Here is a 21,868-nt window from a genome sequence, read left to right on the forward strand (position 1 = left end):
CACGAGTTCTCGGCACCCCCCAGCGTGCACCTGGACACGGCCCCTTCATGCTCCGGTGGCGTGTGCTGCATGGGTTTTTTTTTTTTTTTTTTTTTTGACCTGGCAGTTGACCCCAGATGGGTTTCCTGTCTGAACACGCAGGCCTGTTTTACTCTTTCCCGTGTTGCACGCGGGTTGCTGAGGGGCGCAGTTGCCTACTGACAGGCGTGTAGGTTGCTACCGTCTCTTACGCTGCCATGAGCTCCCGGGACGTCCGTCTCGTGTGTCCCAGGGTCTGCACACGACCTGGCTTCGTGAACAAGCCGCTTCCCTGTGTGCGTTCACGAACCCGCTTGTCCTGCAGCTGTCCACAGAGGAGTCCCCACGGGCCTGCCCTGCGCTGGGGTCCAGGGCTGCACCAGACCTGGGCTCTTCCCCTGGAGAGCTGCCAGCCTGGCGGGAGGCCAGGTACACGGGGTCTTCGCAGTTCCTGGGTGCCCGCATATGACAAGGGACTGAGGCTGTCCAGCACAGGAGGAAGGCAGAGACTTTCCTGAGGAAGTGATACTTAGCTGAGCAGCTGAGGTTTACAAGGCAAAGGGCACCTGGAAGGGAAATGAGCCTGGGTGGGGTCGAAGCATAAGCAAAGGTCCTGGGGCAGAGAAGGTTTCATCACGCAATTGGAGAAGACCTCAGGTCTCGGTGGCGGAAGGCAGAGCTGGCGAGGGCTTCCAGTGGGCTGCGGGAGGGAAGTGGAGCATGCAAACCCGTGAGCTGGTGGGTGCCCCCGAGGGCACACCCCAATCAGAGTGAGCCCTGGAGGGTCTCACTTTGGGGAATCGCTGGTGACCCCTGGGGTGAGGGGAGGCACCTTGGCTTCCCCGGGAGCCTTGTACATTTGCTGGTCACGTGCTGACCTTGGTGTTGGTCTTGGCTTTGGTCTTCCAGATGAGATGGACCAAACTCCCCCAGTGCGTTCCGAGTATCTGGTCTCAGGGATTCGAACCCCCCCTGTGAGGAGGAACAGCAAGCTGGCCACCCTGGGCAGGATCTTCAAACCCTGGAAATGGAGGAAAAAGAAAAACGAGAAGCTGAAGCAGACGACGTCAGGTAAGCCCCGCTCTGCCGAGGACTAGTGTCCTTGTCTTGGTGTTGTTGCCTCTGCTGGTCTGTGTCTGCCCAGCCCCGCACGGCAGGCAGACTGTGCTCCGTGGCCTTGAGAACCAGGAGCTACGCAACCTCCCTCTGGTCACCGGGGACCCCTTGGGGTGAGGGGAGTCACCTCGGCTTCCCCAGGAGTCTCGTAAGTTTCCTGGTCACGTGATGACCTTGGTTTTGGTCTTGGCTTTGGTCTTCCAGATGAGTTGGACCAAACTCCCCTGGCCCATGCAGGTCCCACCTGGCTGACCCAGGCCTGGGGTGAGCACCTGGAACCCCACGTGGGACCCCGGGCCCAGACCCCAAGGTGCCTAGTCACCTGCACCTTGTTAAAAGCATAGACCCTGATTCAGGGCAGGGCTGGGCCAGGGCAAGACGCTGGCTTTGGAGCAGGTTCCCCATCGCTGACCACCCAGCCCACACAAATTCCTACCATGGCCTCGCTCTCCAAGGCTGGGGGTCTCCCTCTGAGCACGCGGGGGCCCAGGTCCCACCCCACAGATTCTGGTTTAGTTGACTGGGTTGGGGCCTGGGTCTTGCCCCAACAGACACTGACAGTGGAATTATTTCATTTATTCACAAGTGTTTACTGAGCACCTACTACGTACCAAGTACTAGGCTAGGGGCTGGGAATCACCGGGGAACAAAACCAGTTCAGCCCTCAACTTCATGGGATGCAGCAGGAAGCAGGCAATGATGCCAAGGTAGTCAATAGATGGAAACTAATCACACATCTATTGAGCACCTACTGCATGCCAGGCTCTGTGTCAGGCACAGTGGATACGGCCATGAGCAGAACAGGCACAGCCTCTGCCCGAGGCCAGTGCATGTGGGGAGGACAATGACATGCTCTGCAACTGGCCAGTGGGGTGAATGGAACCAGAGGGCGCTGGGCAGGGCTCGTCTGCAGAACCAGCCTGCCCTGGACCACTTGGTTCCTGAGTGCCCTGGGGGATTCAGAAGGTCAAGACCCTGAGCATGGCCTTGACACCTTAGGCCTCTCCTCACTGGGAGGCAGAGTGAGGCTGCTCCCTGCCCCCACGCTCTACCTGGGCACGCCTGTCCCTACACACTCCCACTAAAGCACCCAGAAGCTTCCCCCGCTCACCGCCGGCTGCGTCCTCACACCCTGCCAGTCCCAGCTCTGCGGAAGTGGGGTTGTGACAGGTTGCACCCTTGTCCCTGCCCCCTCGGAATCCACCCTGGGAGCTGCAGCCATGAGACTGAACCACAGATGTGGGGACACACATAGTGATGACAAGGACGTGAGTGGCCACGAGCGGATAGCAGCAGAGCATGTCCCGCCATGTGGCACAGATGTGCCAACCCAACCCTCAGAGCCGCCCTGCTAGGCCTGCGCTTTTCTTCATCCTGCACGTCCTAGGGGTGGGAAACAGGCTCAGAGAGGGGAAGTCGCCCACCTGGGGTCACACAGCCAGCAGGGGTGAGGCTGGGGCTTGGACTGGCCTGACACCCTGGGCTCTGCGGTGGCAGTGTCCCGACGAGCAAACCCTGGAGGGAACAGCGTCTCAACCCCCACGGCCCTGCCCTGAGCCGCACACCTATTAGCTGTGGCTGGAAACAATTAGTGAGGAGCTCTCCGCTGAACTAGCGCCGGGCCTTGGGGACCAGCCCTGGTAAGTGCCCGTCTCCGGCTGTTGCCTCTGGGGGTCCCCAGGGTCCCTGTTCTAGTCCCAGCTGTGAAGAGGCGCAGACTCCAGGGCTCTAGGAGCGGCAGAGACAAAGCCTGAGCCTGAGCACACGGGCGTGGCGGGGGAGAGGGATTCCCGCCAACAGCGGGTCCTGCAGTCACACTTTTTCACAAGCTTTACAAAATTATTTTTTTACTCTAGAAGTTGATTGACAAATTCTCCTTGTCAAAGCAAAAACAGAACAGGCATCGTTATTCAGCAAATCCTGAGCATCTCCTGTGTGCCAGGCACCAAATGCACAGGAGGGACCAGGCCCTGCCCACCCAGAGCTTTCCGCGGAGCGGGGACTCGAGTGACAAAGTGAGCGGGTGACCCGGCACGCGAGTCAGTGACAGACTCCAGCGGGGGCCACGGAGAATCTGAGCGGGCCGTGGGGAGGAGGCAGGCAGGGGTGGGCATTGCTTTGGGTTGGGTGGTCTGAGAAGACCCAGGTGAGGAGACCACAGGGAGCTGAGGTGTCATTGGCCCCTTGAGAAAGGCAGAGAAAAGCACCGCAGCCATGGGAACAGCCCTTGCAAAGGTGCCCAGGGTGACCTCTGAGACCTTGGGTGGGCCCCGGGCACCCTCCAGGCTCAGTGTCCCCAGCTGTGGATTAGAAGGTCAAGCATGTGCTCCAAGGACTCTGGGTCCCTCGCTCCCCTCGGTGCTGTGCTGTGCAAGGTCACCAGGATGCTCTGGGGACCCTGCGAGGGCACGGAGGGGCTTGAGGTTAACACCTGCACTGTCCCCAGCTTCAGGTCCCTCACTCAGGCCCATGAAGTCTGGGGAGCAGCACTGCGTGGTGCCACTTGTTCCGAACCACTCCCTCCCCTGCAAGTGTGGGTGTCGCTCATTTCAGCATTTCCAATCCCTGGTTTCACGGACCAGATAAAGTGAGAACTGAGACCATTTGAAGAGACATGTGGCGTGAACAGTGAGTTGGGCAGCAGCGGGTGGGACCCACAGCAAGGAGGGCAGCTCTTGGGGGCTGCGGGTGGGAAGGGGCGTCTTGGTACCTGCCTGGCGGGGTGGATCCGGCTCTGCGCTTGCCAGCTGCGCTGCCCATCGAGGACCGACACCCTTTCCCGAGAGGGGGCAGTAGACCCTGGCAGCTGCCTCTCTGGGTCACAGGAGGACCCGGGGTCAGTGCAACCGGAGTCCAGCACCCACCCGGCCACAGCTCCCCGGCGCTGGTTGGGGCTGGGCCTCACTTACCCCCTGGAGCTTCGCCCTGTTCTCACCGTCCTTTCGTTAGCCGGGACTGCAGCCTCTTTGCTTACACCTCCCCAAGGCAGCGCTCAGTTTGTCAGTTGTATCCACAGTTCTGGCATCTGAAAATTGGTTTGGAAATTGGGACGACAGAGAGGAAATTACACTCTCTTTGCCCAAAAATGCCTACTCCCTGCTGTGTTTGGGTTTTTCCCTTCATCCTTCAGCACTAGCGTAAATACCCTCAGGGAAGCCGCCTAGAGGTCCAGGGTGGGCTGGTTCCATGAGGACCCCCTGCTCAGTGCCCTCCGGTTCCCATTCATCCCACTCGTGGGCTGTAGAGCCTGTCATTTTCCTGCCCAGGTATGCTGGTCTCGGGCAGAGGCTGTGCCTGTCCTGCTCACAGTTGCATCCGCTGTGCCTGATACAGTGCCTGGCACACATTAGGTGCTTAATAAATGTGTGATTAGTTTACATGGGTTGAAAACTTTGTCGTCACTGCCTGCTCCGCTGCTGACCCACACACGCCATGAAGGTGGGGGCTGAACTGGTTTTGTTCCCCGGTGACTCCCAGCACCCAGCCCAGTCCTAGGCACGTAGTAGGTGCTCAGTGAACACTTGGGAATGAATGAAATAATTCTGTCATCACTGCCTGTTTGTCATCTGCCTCGTGCGCTGTACGGCGAGCTCGGACAGGTGGCCGGGCGCTGCGTGTTCTCCTCCGTGACCTGCCACGGGGCGGAGCATTTGCCTGTGCCCAGAACCGACGGGCCCTTTGTGACCCAGGCCTGGCAGGGGCGCTGTGTCTTCATTTTCAAAGAAAGAGTCTGAGCTTATATTTAGAAATCGGGGCTCACCTTCTGGCCACTAGTTTTCTGGGCAGTTGGAGAAAAGGAGGTGACCGTGGGGCTGGGTGCACACAGCGGCGGGGAAAGCAGGAGGGCGCGGGGCCGAGTGGCCGGAGCGCTTTGCTCCGGGATGGGGCGGCAGGAAGGGCTATTCCGGAGGAGGAATTCGTGAGATTTGGCAAACTGGGTTGGTGGAAGGGGCGCGGGGAGCTGGCCTCCTCCCTCCCTGTCCATCTGGTGGATTCTTCGAAATCTGTTAACCGGTGGTTTATTGGAAGCACCTCCAGTGGGAGGGTCGCGCGGAAGACTCTGGTCTGCGCACAGACGTGAGTAGCGGTCAGGACGCATTTAGCAAAGGCTCCCACGGACCGCGAAAAGCACCCGAGGGTGTTGGGGCAGAGAGAGGCCGCGCTCCTTGGCTGGTAAGTGAGGAGGCATTTGGAGGGCGGCCAGGGGCGGGGGCAGGCAGCTGACAGAAGGGCCTTATGTGTGGAGGTGCTTTTCCGATAAACCGCAGAAAGCACGGCTGTGAAAAGCCCAGGCTGCTTCTCACTGGCTGTGCTTTGCGCACCTCGCTGGGCAGACGGCTCGGTGAGAGAGTGGGGGGCTGCCGAGCAAATCTGCCCCCACCCCGACGCACCTGCTCGCTCACTTGTTCTGTCAACCTGAGACCGGCGTCGGCTGTGGCCGGGCAGGGCCTCACGGGGATGTCTGTGTCGTGCAGCGCTGGAGAAGAAGATGGCGGGCAGGCAAGGCCGCGAGGAGCTCATCAAGAAGGGGCTGCTGGAGATGATGGAGCAAGGTGAGTGGGCCGCCCGGCGCGTGTGTGCGGAGCCGCGAACCTGTCAGAGACAGGCAACCAAAAGGGTCCGCAGTCCAGGTGCGGGGCTGGACCCGAATGAAGCCTGCAAGGCTGGAGAAGTGCCCCAAGGGTCTGCTCAGCACCTGGGGACGTCCCCTGTGGGCTGTAGGGCTCCTCCCCAGGGTTGTCTGGCAGAGCCTGGTGCAGGTGAAGCTCCTGGTTCGTCCCAGTTGCTCTAAAGTCACGGCAATGGTTTTTGTTTTTGTCAGTCTGTGCCATGCTGGGGCTGTGCTGGCCATTCCACACACCCTCTCTGGTCTTCACAGCAACCCTGTGAATCTGGTGCGTTTGTTACTCCCAGTTTACAGATGAGGAGTCTGAGGGTCTGGGTGGTGCCCGCCGAGGTCGTTGCAGCATGAAGCAGAGACGCAGAATATAAATCCTGGTCTCTCGGTCCTCACAGTTATCTTTGGTCTGGAGAGTTTGACCTCGGTGTTGTCTATGTGACCATCCTTGTTTGCGTCTTTCAGAAAAGCTGGTTACTGTCACTTGTGCAATTAACTGAGCAAGTCTTCCTCCTCCCTGGTGGATTCCTGCAGCTGTGACGCACAGGACTTGGGTCACGGTGCGGACTAGTCCTCGGTGCTTTCCAGCCTCTGAGACTCTGAATGTCGGCGAGGAGGTTTCACAAAACCTCACTGCCACTTAGTCTCTCTGGAGCTGGGCTGAGCTCTGGTCCCCTGATTGAAGGAATCCGGCCGTGTGGAGCCAATTCCCGAGGCTGCGTGAATATATCGAGTGCCTGCCTCCCCCTTTCAGCCTCAAAATACTACTGGTGTCTTTGAGATTTGGCCCTACTACCAGTTATGAGGAAGATGCTCACGAATCCAGATGCTCTCCAGCCAGTTGTGGACTGACGCCTTTGTTGCCCTTTGAACCTAAGGACAGAAAATGGTATTTTGACGATGCTATTTTCAAGGGGAAAGCTACTTGGAGGCTGCTTAATAATAAAATCTTACATGTACAAGGAAAGCCAGGTACCGAGGGCTGCGGCATTCAGGCGTTTAACGCTCTGTTCGAACTCTCGGGTGTGGCGGGATGTCGTCACTGAGGTGGACATCTGGGCTATTTTAATGTAGCCGGCACACAAAGGTGCTAAACTCTGGCATTTTGAACATGGTGCCAACGAGCATTTCCTTGGATCTTAGGGAAGGAGAAGGGAAAAAATAAAAACAGGCTAAGGTCCTGTTTATTATCTATGATAATAAATGTTATTTTTGGTGAATAAAGAGTAAAGATATAGATCAGATTCCCGTCAAAAACGAAGTTACAGTTTGAATCATTAAAGAGGAAAACTTCTAGGAGAAGTGCAGGTTGGCTGTTTTCAACTCTGACTTTGTGTGAGATGATCTTGTCTGAAGACGTCAGATCAGAGAGCCCGAGACGAGAGTTCTGCCGGCCCAGGCTGCCCAGGTGAACTTGGCCTTGCCGCCGTAGGAGCTCCTCTCTGGCCTCCGTGTCTGGCGGCAGATCACAGAGCAGCACAGCACTGCCTTAGCTCAGGGCCGCGGACGTCCTCTGGAAAGGTCAGGTGGTGAATACTTCAGGCTTGGGGGCCACACAGTGTCTGTGGCAAGTGCTCACTCCACTGTTTTGGGGCAGAAGCAGCCACAGGTGATGCCCAGATGAGTAGGCAGGACCGTGTCCCGATAAAACGTTACGGACACTGAAATCTGAATTTTGTATTATTTTCATGCGTCATGAACTATTATTTTTCTTTTTCTTTTTTTTTTGGTCAACCATTTAAAGATGTCAAATCCATTCTTAGCCTGGCGCTGTATAAAGCAGGTGGGGGCAGGGTTGGCCCCCAGATTGTGGTTCGCCAGTCTCTGCCTTATGTCTCTGTCTCTCTTGCCAAGTGATTGTGGTCCAGGAACTAGGGTGGCCTGAAACAGTGTCTTTCCCCGAGAGCTGAGAATGCGCTCACTGATCGCTGCTACAACCTTTTATTGAGCGCCTGCTAGGCCCAGGGTCTGTGTAGCTGCTGAGGACACAGGTGAGCAAAACACTCTTCCAGCACAAACAGTGCAGTGGGGCACAAACGTTAGATCATCCCACAGACAAATGTCAACTCACAACTGAGATGAGCGTGGGAAGGCAGGCACACAGCACCCCAAGGCCATGAGATGGGACCTGGCCTGGTCAGGGGCCAGGAGAGCTGTGAGTGGGGTCCCGGGTGGGCAGGAGGAGCAACACGGGGATCACCTGGGAGCTTTAAAACCCTGATGCTCGGCAGCTGTTCCATGAGACACTCTGGGGGAGGCACCTGGGCATCGGTGCTTTGCAAACTCCCCAGCTGATGCCAACTTTGATGCAGCGAAGGTTGAGGAGGTGGGGAAGCCAGAAAGGCCAGGGACGCTGGGAGCAACTTCCAGCCGAGGGAGCAGCGACTGCGGGGTCCCACAGTGGACCCAGAGAAGGTGGGTGGGGAGGGACCCAGGAAGCAGGAGGGCCCGGGCCCAAGCTCGCCGCCCATCTTCCCTGCCTGGCCAGACGGCCGGGGCGGCAGAAGCAGGTCCAGGCTGCTGTGGGAGCCCGAGGCCGCCCCAGGTGAGTGGCCGGGAGCTGCCGTGAGCCAGGTGTCTGCGGAGGCAGGGCTTGTCTCCGGGCGGGGGCTTGCTTGTCACCGTGGATTCTCGTGCTGCTTAAACCCTGCCCTGTGTGCGTGGCCTGTAACCGGTGCACGGTAACAATGCGACACACACGTTTGACCCCAGGCGCCTGGGAACCCCTCCCCCGCACTTGCTTGGAAAACGCCTTTGCTCGCGGGGCGAAGCCGACTTCAGGTCCGACCCCGTCTGTGATTCCCGCCGGTGCAGGGCTCACCGAGCCTCCTGGGGGTCGCAGCCGCCCCTGTCCAGCTCAAGGGGGGCCCGGGGGGGGGAAGGGAGGACGATGCTCAGGTGCGGGTGCAGCGCCACCTCCTTTCCTGAAGGTGGGAGGACTCCCACGTGGGGGCAGCGGCGTTTTCCCGTTTGGGTGAGGAATCGGGCTCAGCCACCACCACCTGCCGCCCCGAGGTGGGGACGACTCTGCAGCCGTGGGCGCCCCCCTGTGGCCACCTTCAGGAGGGACAGGCCCTGGGAGGCTGCGGGGTCGGTTGGCCCTGGGACCTCCAGAGCTGCCGGGGACCTTAGCAGCCCCAAACTCGAATTTTGGCCTTCTTGGCCAGGACAGCCACCAGGGTGCCCCCTGCCCTGCACATGCGTGTGTGTCAGTCATCCTGGCGTTTGCCCGCGACACAGGCAGCCTGGCAGGGCGTGGCCTCCGGACAGCGCCTGCACCCAGAGCCTGCTAGCGCCCAGGGGGGTGAGGCTGTGTCCAGGGCATGAGCTTGTCCTGGGTATCGTTCACACCTGTGCTTTACGGACCGCCGTGCCCTCCGCCCTCCGCCCCCCGCCCTCGTTGTCCCAGCTCTGGCTGCCTCCCGGGACCCAGGAAGCCCCTGCCTGTGGGGGCCCTGGGGAGGGAGGTGACCCCACGCCCACGCCCTCTTCACTACTCTGGCCACCCTTCCCAAGCCTCACGACCAAGCGGGGCAGAGTGAAGGGTCCCCAGCCCAAGCGTGGTGTGGAAGAGACGGGCCTGCGCGTGTCTCTCTGCCAGAGGCCGTGTATGTTCCTGAATGACTTTGCTCCGTTTCCCTGCACGAGTCGGCTTGACGTTTTCTTAAATAACTTAAGGCCCTTCATACCCCATCACTGGATATACAAAGAGACCTAGTGCCCTGGTGCTGTGTTCTATGAGCTGGGATTGACTGGGCACACTTTCCTCAGGGAGTTGGACAGTGACGAGTGGAGCGGGTCTGGTTCCCATGTGGTAGGGGTGCCGGGAGACATGTGTATGCATGTGTGCATGCACACGCATGTGCACATATGAACCCACGTGTGCTTGCCATGTCCATGCATGCGCTCTCCCCGTGTGTGCATGTCTGTGGCGCATCCCTCTCCCTGCGGCTGCTCAGTGGGACATGCAGCCCTGGCTGGGGGAGAGGGCATCGGACCAGGACCGGAGGGCGGCCACATGCAGTGAGGGGAGCGGGTGACAGCCCCACCGCTGCCCCCGCCCCCACCGGCGTTTCTTAGCAACGCCCTGCCACAGGCACTATTTTGGGAACTGCAACTTTTCATTGAATGTGATTACGAGCTGGAGCCGTGAGCACAGCCCAGACGGGCCTGCGAGGGCCCCCGAGCGCAGCTCAGGTGGAGCAGCTCTGGGACCACAGGTGGGCACGGGGCTGGCTCGGAATCTGGCTGGGGCCGGAGACCTCTGGGCTTTCCACATTCAATGTTCTGACCATGTTACCCTTGTTGTCGTTATGACAGCGATGAGGGGGACGTCATTAACATCACGTTAACAGCAATGATGGTCATGGCGGCAGTCACCCTGGGCGTTCTGAGATTTGGTGGCCGAGCTGTACGCAGCAGGTGGCAGCCTCACCTAGCATGGGAGGTGTGAGACTCTGGCCGAGCTCACCTGCTGCCTGGTGCTGGCTCTCACGTGCCCTCTGTGTCACCTGGGGCCGGGTAAGCTAGTGGTGGAGGCCGTCACCGTTGTGTGACAGGTATGAGTAAATGAGTCATAAGACAGGGGCCGGGAAACTTTAGCTTTGAGCCCTGTGACATCTAGTTTTGGTGAATTCTCTTGGCCCTGACCTGGGCCTGGTTAGCAGTTACAGCCGAGTGTAGAGTCTGGCCCGGGATCTGTTTCTATGTGACCTTGGAGCTAAGAATGCTTTTCAAACTTAAAGGCCTTTCATAAAAGCTAAAAATCAGAGCAGAATATGCAACAGGTGATGCAGCACGTGGCCCACAAGTCTTAGATACTTGCCACCTGCTCCTTTATGGGGAAGGTCTCTGGCCCGCCCGGGCAGGTGACCTGGCTGCACAAATGAGATCTCCGCAGACCCGGTCTCCAGACTTCCGGCAAGGCTGACCTTTGCCCTCTCCCCCGAGGAGACAGGCATGCAGTAGGGGGAATGTGGTCAGCAGGGACTGACCTCCGAGGGCGCGGGAAGGAGGTGGGCCTGGCTGGAGTGCGCACGTGGGTGGTTGTTGTGTGCCAGACACGTTCCATACATTAACTTGGCTAATCCTCACAGTAACGCCACAAAGCAAGTAGCAATGTTACCCCCATTTTATAGATGGGGAAATTGAGGCCCAGAGGAATTTGTCACGTGGGCATAAGAAACCCTGTTTGCAGCAGGTGGGATACATGGGCAAGGTGACGATGTCCTGTTTGTCTGATCAGGACCCTTTTGAGAGTGAGAAGGACACTGAAGGGTGTGGGACAATAGTTAAGAATCAGGACTGACCAGGCAAGCAGGGACCGTGACTCTGACGTAAATCTCTCCACGATGGGAGGAGGTCAGAGCAGGCCAGCATCCCCACGCTGTGACCCCGTGCCTGTGTCAGCGTGTGCAGGTCATGCTGCCACTCTGCACCATGGTGTCTGCCTCCGTGAAATGGCTGTGGGGACTGAGGTGGCCCTGAAGGGGCCGTGTGGGGGCTCTGTGCATTGGGCTGTGACATGTGTCCAGCAGACGTGGCTGTAACCAGCCGGCTGAGGGGCACTTGGGTGGGTCTTTCGCTCCCTGAGTGCTGAGCCCCCCACATTAAGGTACGGCCCTGGGGATGCCTAGTCCAGGGCCAGACCCTCGGAGGCTGCAGCAGCCCAGCCCTGGGAGGGGGGAAGCGCCGGGTCCTTCCTCCAGCCCTGCTAGGAGCCTGGGTGTCGCCCCTGCTGGGAAGCCTGCCTGTCTGGCCCTGGGGACTCCCTGCTCTGCGCCCCATTCCTGGGCTCAGGATGCCATGTGTGGTCATCCGCATGGCTGCCATAGACCGTGAGCCACCCAAGGGTAAGGACCGTGTCCTGGTAACCTCTGCCTTGCCAGCGACTGTCACAGTGCTAGATGCATCGTGGGTGATGGATAAACGTTTGCTTAGTGGGTGACTGAAGGTCACATGGTGGGTGCAGAGGGGTGAACTGGGTCTCTCCGGCCACAATAGTACTCCCTAAGAAACAGCCCTAGCACCTCAGGGGCACTGCAGTGACCACTTGTTCTCACCTGTCTGGGTTGACCTCCCCGGGGCATGTCCTTGGGGCACAGCCAAGGGGCACAGGCAGAAATGAGTTGTGCCAGCACTTCAGAAGCTGCTGCTAGGTCAAACCCACTGATGTCCCTTGGCCAGAGAAAGCCACCAGAGTGGGGGCACCGCAGGGGCACGTGGCAAGGATGTGAATGCGGGTGGGGGTGCCATCCAGTCTCCCCAGGTGTGGAGCACGAGGGCCTGGCAGAGAGGGCCAAGCAGGAGCAAAAGCAGGGGGGTGTGCGTGAAGCTGGCTCGCCTGGGGGGGAGGTCAGGGTGTGGGGCGGGCCTCCCAGGGGGTGCAGGGGCAGTATGGGGGCACCCCAGGGCCGGGGCGGGCACACTCCCCAGGGAGGCACTTGGTACAAACGAAAGGCTTGGGCAAGGCAGGTGCAGGCCCAGTTCACAGCTAGATTTCCTTGCAGATGCTGAAAGCAAAACATGCAACCCCGACGGGGGCCCCCGATCTGCGCAGAGCGAGCCCTCCACACCCAAGCAGGAGACGCTGACCTCGGAGGACGCCCAGCCGGGAAGCCCCTTGGCCTCGGGCACAGACCAGGCTTCCCTGGATGAGCCGCTGTCCTCGGCCACCCACTTGGACGACGCAGGTACTGGCTGGAGACCGTGCAGGGGGTGGAGCTCCTCCCAGGATGGCCGTCAGCCTGGGGTGGCAGCCGGGGGCCCTGACTAGGGTGTGGGCAGTCGCCCTGGGGGAAAGTTGTCCCCAGGACAGCCGGTCCCTGCTCCAAACCTGCTATGATCTGCCGCCCCGGGCTGGGCTGAAACATTCCCTGGAGCGTTTTTCTCGACTGTCTCTTCCCGAGTGTGGCACGGCCAATAAACGAAGGTGCTTAAAGATGTTCACCTTCCAGACACACCTTCCTCCTGGGATGTCTTTGCCCTCTCGCGGGGACCTTCTGGGCAGGAAAGTGCCCTCCGGAGGGTGAGTGTCTACTGGGGCCCTTTCAGTCGACCCCGAGACGACAGGATGGATGTGGGGTTTAGGCCCTTCCCAGGGGCCGGTGTCAGCAGGTAATGGTGACGGAGGCTCCGAGTGCTGCTCCTCAGCAGGGCTGCCAGGCCCTGAGTGCGTTTCCCTCCCTGTGAAATGGGAGAGTGAGCGACCCGTGCGGGGTGGGTTGGCGGTGGGTAGAGCTGGGCACGGTTTCTGCCGCACGGAGTAGTGACCGTAGGTGGCGGTGGTGTTGATGGAGCAGACAGAGCACTCGCCAGGCACCGGGCAGGAGAGGAGGGAAGGGCGGGGAGGAGGGAACCGCGAACCCCCCCAGGAAACCTGTGAGTGCTTTCAAAGACCCACCCATTAGAGCGATTTTATAGCCGTCTTCTGGGAGACCTCGCTATGGAGCTGGAATCCCGTTTCCTCATAAAATTTCAAGCTAAGATATGTCACGCATGGTTTGGGGGCTGGAGGGTGAACTCCGAGTCTCCCCACGAGCGTGGGAGGTCTGAGACCCAGGCTGCGGGACAGGCCCACTGGGCTGCTGCTTCAGAGCCGGGTGGGCATCTGTTCCCTGGCGCATCCTGCCACGAGGGTGACACCTGCACTCTCCGCCGGCCCGTCCCCAACATTCCCGCAATGCTGACAGGCACCTGCCCGGAAGCGTGCTCTGCCCTCCTAGGGGGGCTGTGTTTCTCCAGTGTCACTTGGCTTGGGGACACAATAGGAATGTGGGGTCTGAAGAGTTGTAGTGCCAGGCGGGTCCCAGCTCTCATGCAGAGACCCCCTGGGCACTCCTGTGTCCCCACATCTCCCAGGCTTCTGACCCCGGTAGCAGTGACTGGAGTGATTCTAGAAGCTGGGTGGGCCTGGCCTTCCTCCCGTGGTCCCTGCAGTCGAGCCCTTGCATGTGGCCCGAGCCTCCCACCTGCTGGAGCTGCTGCTCCCGGCCTCCTGCTGGGGTGGGTCACACTCCGCCTTGGCAGGTGGTTTCTGTTAGCTCAGCGCCGGAGGAACGTGCCGCTCCCATCGGCAACCCCTTCTGACCTCCAGCCGCTCTCCCCCAGTGTTTGGAGTGGGGTTGGAGTCCTGAGGGCAGAGCTGGTTTGTTAAGACATAAACTTGTATCGAGGACGTCCTCTGGGCCGGACATGCTGTGGGGTCCTGAGGGGTGAGTAGGAGTCCACCAGGCAGAGAGCGAGGAGCAGAGCATCCCGGAAAGGGGAAGGACATGTGCGAAGGCTGAGGACAGGGCCACAGGCTTTCTCCATGCAGGGCTTAGAGGGTAAACAGAGTCAGCTCTGTGGGCCAGAGGTACCTGGTGCAGCTGTTCAACTCTGCCCTTGGCTCACAACAGCAGCCCCAGGTGACAAGGGAATAAAAGGGCGTGGCTCATGCCTGTACAATTTTATTTGCATAAACAGCTGGAGAGCGGCAGCTGGGCAGGCCCCTGAGGGCAGTGGGAGCCCCGGGGAATGGAGTGACGGGCTTCGCTTTGCAGGAGGAGGCTTGGCTGCAGAGACTGGGTCCTTTGCAGGAAGAGGCTTGGCGGCAGAGACTGGGTCCTTTGCAGGAAGAGGCTTGGCGGCAGAGACTGGGTCCTTTGCAGGAAGAGGCTTGGCGGCAGAGACTGGGTCCTTTGCAGGAGGAGGCTTGGCTGCAGAGACTGGGTCCTTTGCAGGAGGAGGCTTGGCTGCAGAGACTGGGTCCTTTGCAGGAAGAGGCTTGGCGGCAGAGACTGGGTCCTTTGCAGGAAGAGGCTTGGCGGCAGAGACTGGGTCCTTTGCAGGAGGAGGCTTGGCTGCAGAGACTGGGTCCTTTGCAGGAGGAGGCTTGGCGGCAGAGACTGGGTCCAGGGGATTCGTCTCACTGCCTCCCCCCCGCGGCACGTGAGATGACTGCGTGAGCAGCATGTGGACAATTAGAACATATTTCACTAGTGTTGTGTTTTTTTATTAATTGGGGTGAGTGGTATCAGTCTTTCATTCAGGGTCATGGTAGAGATTTTATTTTTCTTATAAATAAATCAGAATAAAAGTGTGGGCTCACTAAAAAGTAGCAAAGAAAAGTATGGAAAGTGAAAAGGAATGTCCCAAATCGCTCAAGCAGGACCCAGAAGGCTGGTTTGAGAAAGTCCGCTCCATTCCTCACGGATGCAGCGGCTTCTCGGCAGTCAGTGGCATTTGTCATGACGCCGCCGATAACAGGAGCAGGGACACGGCTGGCCGCTTGCGAGCAGGGTGGCACGGAGTGCTCTTCTAAGTGCTGCGCACACATGAGTGCGTCTGACCCTGGAAATGGGCCCGGGTCAGCACACCCGGGATGGGACGGAGGCACCCAGGTTGGCTGTGTCCAAGGCACCGTCAGTGAATAAAGGACAACGCCTTCGACGTCAGCTGACTTGGGTCTGAGACATGGCTGCACTCCTTACTGAGCTGCATGACCATGGGCGAGTGACTTAACCTCTCTGAGCCTGTTTAATCAGCTACAAAATGAGGATCATAGTCACGCTGACCTCTCAGGTTTGCTGAAATTAGGTGATCCGAGGAAACACTTCGCTCAGTCCTAACGTAGGCCGAGTCCTGGGAGTTTGCTGCGCCGTCGTATCATCGTTACCAGACACGTCCCTTGGAGAGTGACACGGTAATTCACAGTATTTGCCTGCAGATGCTCCCTGACAGTCTTGCCTCTAGCAGCACGTGTGTTTTGGGGGGTGGGGCCACCTGCAATTTGCCGTTAAGCTGGGACAGCCCCAAGTTCTGGTCCAGCCTGCAGGTCCGAGACCCTGTGCCAGGAGCGGTCCCCACGGTGGATGCAGGCCCATGTGTAGAGGCCTGAACTTAAGCAAACCCCCTCCAGGAGGGAGCGGATTGTAATTTAACACAGCGGCATCCAACTCATTGCTTAGTAAATCGCAAACTAATGTTTAAAAATTAGAAGCATTCACAAAAATCCAGACGTGCAGCTTCCTTTCAACGATCAAAGTTCAGGGCCCCCCCCCTCCCCCCGCTGCTGCCGCTGGGCCCCGTTCCCACCAGGGCTGAGCGGGGGCTGTCCCTGCAGGTGGACCTGGCCTTTGGGGGTGTGAGTTTGCAGCCCCTTCCATGAGGTTAAGAGCCTGGCCTTTGGAGCTAGCCCTCGTGTTGCTACGTTTTGATCTTCTACTTAGGTCTCATTATTATGGGATGGAATAGTCATTACATGGCGAATAGCTAAAGCTTAGGTCACTGTGAGGCTTTGAGGCCCTAGGTTTGCAGTTTCTGCCGCAGAGCTCAGAGAAGACCAGCTGACCGTCTGATGCTGTTTTCTGTTCTCTTCCCCACCCACGGGCTGCACCTCCCCACCTAGGGTAGCTGCCCACATCTGGGCCCAGTCCCTCTGTGTTGTAGATGATTTCATAACAGACAGATGTCGTCTGACAGTGAGCAAACCAGATTCTCTGGAGGCCAGTGCGTCTTGTGAGTGCTCTGTCCTGGACCTGGCTTCTGTCCTGGACCTGGCTGCTCTCCTGGGCCTGGGGCAAGGTCGTGGTAAACCTCACAGGGGCTGGAAGGTGATGCCCTGTGGGTGGGCTGCACCTGGGGCAGCCCGGGGCTCTGCAGTGGTGCTCCCTGCTGTCCTGCATGTCAGCTGCCTTCTCTTACAAAGCAAACCTCCTGCAGGCGTAGGAGAAGGGGTGATTAGAGAGCAAGAGGGGCTGCCCTGCGTGACCCTGGTGTCCAGCTGCAGCCCTCCTTGGCCCGGCGGTAACATCCTGGACTGCGGCTGCTGCTTCACCTGCCCCGGATTGTGGTGTGTGGGGGCTGATACATTCGAATATTGCAACTGTCTCAGGAAGAGAATCGTCAGTGACTTTGGCCATTATCCTCCTTGACCCTTTGGTTTGGTGATTTGGGTTGACTGGGGGCTCTCGTGTTTAGGGCGATTTTGTTTTCCCTCTCACCATCCGGACGGGCCACACCAGCAGCGGAGCACCCCCTGCAAAGTCCAGACCAGTGTTTTAGCACTGGCGCAGCAGGATCGTGTTCGGTGTTTTCGTTTGGTGGCAGGAGCTAAGCTTTGGCGTTCCCATGAGGGCACCTATGAAAAAGAAGAGTGACGTGTGGGGAGTATGTTCTGTGTTCACTGTATTACCTTGTAACAGCCTCATCTTTTTAAACAAGAAAACAGAGACTCAGAGAGGTTAAGTTACTTTCCCAAAGACGCATGGTGTGTAAGTGGCAGAATTGGCATTTGATCTTAACTGACACTTTACAGCCTAAACTCTAGAGCCGAGCAGAAGATAGACCTTTGTTCTGTTTCTGGAATGTTCTGGAATGTAAGTTGCTTCTGAAGTCTGGTCCTCTGGCTTTGGAATCGATCCTCTTTCTCTGTGGACCCCTGACTGTTCCTCTGAGCTCCGGGCTCACATGTTATCGGCCACCTTGACAATCCGTCTGGAGGCCAAGCAGGCATATAAAACACATCCAAACCCAGCTCTGTCCCCACCACAAACCTCCCCAGTCCCCCCTTCTCTCTCAGTCCACCTGTCAATCCATCTGCAGGCTACAGGTGAGATGCCACCCACTGCCTGTGGTGTGTGGCCATCAGGCACTGCTTGAGGGGCTGGCACATGAGCCAGGAGACCACGCTCAGCTGTCCCCTCCCTGCGCCCAGCTGATGCCACCTGCGCTTGTCAAGTGCTCAGGGACCACATGTGGCTAGTGGCTACACATACGGGCAGGGAGGAAACGGTTCTGCATCTCGGAAAGCTCTACGGGGCAGTGCTGAGGGTCAGAGGTTAGAGGTGGCCCCGTGTCTGCTTTGGTGCAAAACCAGGAGGGATTTTGTGGTTTGGATTAGACAGCCCTTCTGGAGTTTTCCACACCAACAGGGAGTGTAATAGCAACAGAAGACCACATGGCCTGAGCTGAAAAGATTTCCCACCTGGCCCTCTGCAGAAAACATTTGCTGACCCTGGTCTGGGCATGGGTTGGGGCGGGGCGGGAGCTGGGAGGGCCGTGAGGAGTTGTGGCCGCTCACACTGGGGGACAGTGGCTGTTCTGAGAAATACTTTGGAGGAAGAGCTCACAGGACGTGCCCGTGAGCCAGCCTGGCTGGACAGCCCTGAGCCCAGGGAAGGCAGGACTCTCTCTGGCTCTGCGCCACGTCCACAGCTTCTAAAACGGCACCTGGATCCCACAGCTGTGCAGTGACACTCGGGAGATGGATTGACAGGTGGACAATTGAGAGAGAAGAGGGGACTGGGGAGGTTTGTGGTGGGGACAGAGCCGGGTTTGGAAGGTGGCTGACCACATGTGAGCCTGGAGCTCAGAGGAATGGTCAGGAGTCCGCAGAGAAAGGGGATCGATCGATTCTGAAGCCACAGGACCAGATGGGATCGGCCACCCAGGGGGTTTGATAGGGAAGGGGACCCAGGCCTGAGTCCTGGGGCGGCCCAGGGCAGAGCGGTCAGGTGCAGGAGGTGGGGCCTGCGGGCCAGGCTGAGCAGGTGTGGCCAGCACCACTCGGGGGAACTGGGAGAGAGCGTGGAGTTGGGGAGCCGAGCAGGGCAGGGCTGGAGAGAGAGGGCAGGGCTGGAGAGAGGGTGCAGGGCTAGGTGGGGCGGCCACGGCTCAGGGAGGGTTGAGGCCACACTCGGTGGGAAGAAGAGAAATCAGGCAGTCGGGAGGGGAGATGCCACTCCAGAGATCTTCTCTGATCAGTTCATTTTTCCAGTGAGCAGAGAATGGGTGCGTAGCTGGGGAACACCCAGGTCAGGAGCGGTTGGATTTCACGTGCTGCATTTTGTGTCTTGCTGGGATCCGGAAGAGGTGGGGAAATCGGAGACGGGCCGAGGGGCGCAGCCTGTCAGTAGCTCACAGGCTGGGGGGTGGTGCCCCCAGTCAGCGCCTTTCTGATGGAATCGCTCATGGGTCTGACACGGTCCAAGTGCATCTGCTGCTGCTGGGCCAGGAGTGGGCACCCTGACGCCCCTCAGTGACGCCTCCAGCGAGCCGCGGAGCCTGGTTCAAACGCTGCCGCATCCCGGTGCCGCGGGACCCGGAGGAGATTAGTCGGGAGTGTGCTGGGTAGCTCCGAGCAAACCTTCCCCAGCCTGGTAGCAGACAGGGCCAGGTATTTCATACAGACGTTTGTACAGATCGGGAAACTGAGGCTCAGAGAGGTTGGCGACATAGGTCGCTGGTCTGGAAATGAATCACACGCAGAGGAAGGGACAGCTGCTGGAGGTGGGCGTGGCTGAGGCGAGGAGAGCCGTTCCGTGATCTCCCTCCCTCCCAGAACCGCAGTTGGGAGCAGGCGGCTGCCGGCAGCCCTGAGAGCACGACCCACCCCCACAGAAGCAGTCGGGGACAAGGAGTCACCTAAGGCCAAACACCCTAAGCAGGAGGCAGATGCTTGGATGACTTTTCCGGCCTTCGGAGTAGCAGTGTCTTGTGGATGCTCCCTTAGATTGAGAGTGACGTGAACATCTGCACGGAGTTGGGGCCAGTAGTGGGACCCTCAGAGGAGGAAACTGACCCTGGGTTGGGGCTAAGAGCTCACCCCAGGACCCGGGGGTCCTGCCCTGAGTGTGGCTGCCGAGGGCGTGGGCTCAGGAACGAGGTGTCCCGAGGCTCAGGGCGTCCACTGCCCTGGGAGACGGGGAACCCCTCGGAGCCACAGGACGGGGCTGCACGGAGAACGCAGACGTGTCTGTGCCCACCTTTGCTTAACAAGGAAATCTCACCACCCTTTCACCTAGAAAACACAAAATGTTTATTTTAATATTATCAGGTGACTAATCAGAATTGTAGACTCAGATGTTATCGGTTACAGTTCAGAGGACATAATGATAGTCTCAGAGTCTAGAATTCTTAAAAAAAAAAAAAAAAACCTTTAATGAATAACATTTTTGAGGAGAGTTTACTAATAAGAAAATAAAAAACACAGCGTTTTCACGTGGGTATCCTTGCAGGACACAAGCACACAAGCCGACTGCAGTGGTGGTTCTTGGGATCTGGGCGAGTGTGCCCTGTGCAGTGTGGCTGTGCTGGGTGGGGCTGTGCTGGGTGGGGCATTTGCTTTCTGAGGTTTCGTTCATCTGCGGTGACGAGGGCCAGCCCTTCGGAGTACAGACTCCCCTCCCATGAACTTGGCACAAGAAAGGGCCGGGCCTGAGAGTTTGGAACTCCCAGCATGGGCAGTAAAGGAACAAAACTAACGATGGCTACTGATACGGGATACGTGGACCTTCAGTATTTGCATTTAGTGTCCCCTGGGAAGCTTGCTAAGGTGGGGGTGGAGGGGTGCAAAGGAAGCCAGGCATGGGGCTTGAGGGGTGTTGGTGAGATTGTTGTTGAATGACAGAGGCTGGAACCTGAGCCGGGCAGGGAGAAGGGGACAGTTGATGGGTGGGGGGCGTGGAGGGGTGGGTGGGGGCAGAGGAGGCTGGACAGTTGGCTGCAGAGAGGGAGGTGAGGGCTCCTGCACCTGCCCTTCCTCTGAGTCCATCCTCCCTGCCCCTCGTCCGGGCTGGCATGCGCGGGGCGGGGCTGCTGAAAACCAGACTCGTAAGAACGAGAGCCGCTAGATGTGAGGGCGCACGGTGTGCCAGGAACACCGCCCACTGCCGCTGCTTGTTTAAACCCCGCAATAACCCTGTGAAGGGCAACGGTTAAGGTGACGCCGTACGTGAGTAAATGGAGGCCCAGGGAGAGTCAGTAACTTAAACAAGGTCCCAGGGTGAGTGCAGAGGTGACTCGAGCTTGGGTGTATCTGACTGGAAAATCTGGCATGGTGGCCACCGCTCCCAGGTGGGGTTGGGAGCCTGGGGACACACTTGTCATGTGGAAAAGGAATGGAACCAGTCTTGCTCTGGAAACGACCTCACCCTCCACCCCCACCCTGCGCCCGATGGCTCTCTTGGTAGCTGAACTTGCAGGAAGTCAAGTCCACATGGGAGGTGCCTGCTCCTCGTCCTGTGCCGGGGTCAGGGGCCCACCCCGCCATTGCCCCTCTTGCTTTGCTCACTCACGGCCACCGCGGTCAGAGGGAACATGTTTTGTGAACACTCTGCTTTGCCTTTGCAACAGCCAAGATGCCATCTGCATCCAGTGGTGAAGAAGCAGATGCTGGCAGCCTTCTGCCCGCCACCGATGAGCTCTCCCAAGCCTTAGCGGGGTCTGACTCCCTGGACAGTCCTCTCAGACCTCTGGAGAGATCCGCGGGCCAGCTGCCCAGCCCCCCACTGCTGCCCACCCCGCCACCCAAGGCCGGTGCCAAAACCGCAAAGAATGTCACAGGTGGGTCCCCATGTATCCCATCCATCCTCTTCCCTCTCTCTCTCCATCTATTCATCCATCCATCCATCTGTTCATCCATCCATCCATCTGTTCATCCATTTATCCATCCATCCACTCATCCATCCGTCCATCCGTCCGTACCTTCAGCTGGGCTTGCTTGGACACCTTCTCCCTTTGCTTCTGTGACTGCGGCTCTGGGCAGGCCCAGGCAACAGTTCTCAGCAAGGCGCTTGGTTGTCAGGAGCAGACTGCTCAGCCTGCCTCAGGCAAGCAGGGTGGTCTCTCTGCAGGAGTCACAGGGGGTGTCTTCCAGAGCCTGAACGCAAGGGGCACAACCAGCCCCAGGATGGGGACTTTCTCTCCCTCTGTCTGGATGTTCACGTGTCTGTCTGTCCTCTTTCTGCCTCTCTCTGAGTCGGTCAGTCTCCTGCCCCTGCACTCACCGCCCTGCCCTCCCTCTGCTGGACTCTCCTGCTGATTCGCTGTCCAGCCTGCAGAGCCAGCAGTGAACAGCAGCCTTCTGGTGGGGGGCAAATGGGGGAGCACCGCTGAACAGAGACCCCCCCCAGAGTCACGTGCTTCTGTAGTTTGGCCTCACTGGCCGAGTAATGCCAGGAAGAAGAGAGATTTCATTTTCAAGCTTGAATATGTCTCATCCTGCTGCGGCTGGAAACGTTCTTCCTCCTTGCTCCATGCGGCAACTTGGAACCTCAGCCCAAGCCGTTCCTCCTTCGGGGAGCCTGCCCCGCCCTCCAGCCTCATGGCACCATGCGCCTCCTCTTCCCGGCA

At 58.8% G+C, this 21,868-nt stretch overlaps 1 protein-coding gene across 3 annotated transcripts in view; it reads left to right on the forward strand.

Annotated features, from left to right (window-relative positions):
* Positions 1–21,868, forward strand: part of PHACTR3 (phosphatase and actin regulator 3) — a 207,348-nt gene that overhangs the window by 129,107 nt on the left and 56,373 nt on the right. For 2 of the 3 annotated variants that reach the window (XM_069495904.1, XM_069495903.1), the window contains exons 2-5: positions 928–1,089; positions 5,610–5,687; positions 12,262–12,444; positions 20,870–21,079. In XM_069495904.1, coding sequence (XP_069352005.1) covers positions 928–1,089; positions 5,610–5,687; positions 12,262–12,444; positions 20,870–21,079 — 633 coding nt within the window. Of the gene's footprint in view, positions 1–927; positions 1,090–5,609; positions 5,688–12,261; positions 12,445–20,869; positions 21,080–21,868 lie in introns of those variants that run through there. The other variant, XM_069495905.1, reaches the window with a different exon arrangement.

Source organism: Eulemur rufifrons, chromosome 20 (assembly GCF_041146395.1).
Source record: "Eulemur rufifrons isolate Redbay chromosome 20, OSU_ERuf_1, whole genome shotgun sequence".
Lineage (NCBI taxonomy): Eukaryota > Metazoa > Chordata > Mammalia > Primates > Lemuridae > Eulemur > Eulemur rufifrons.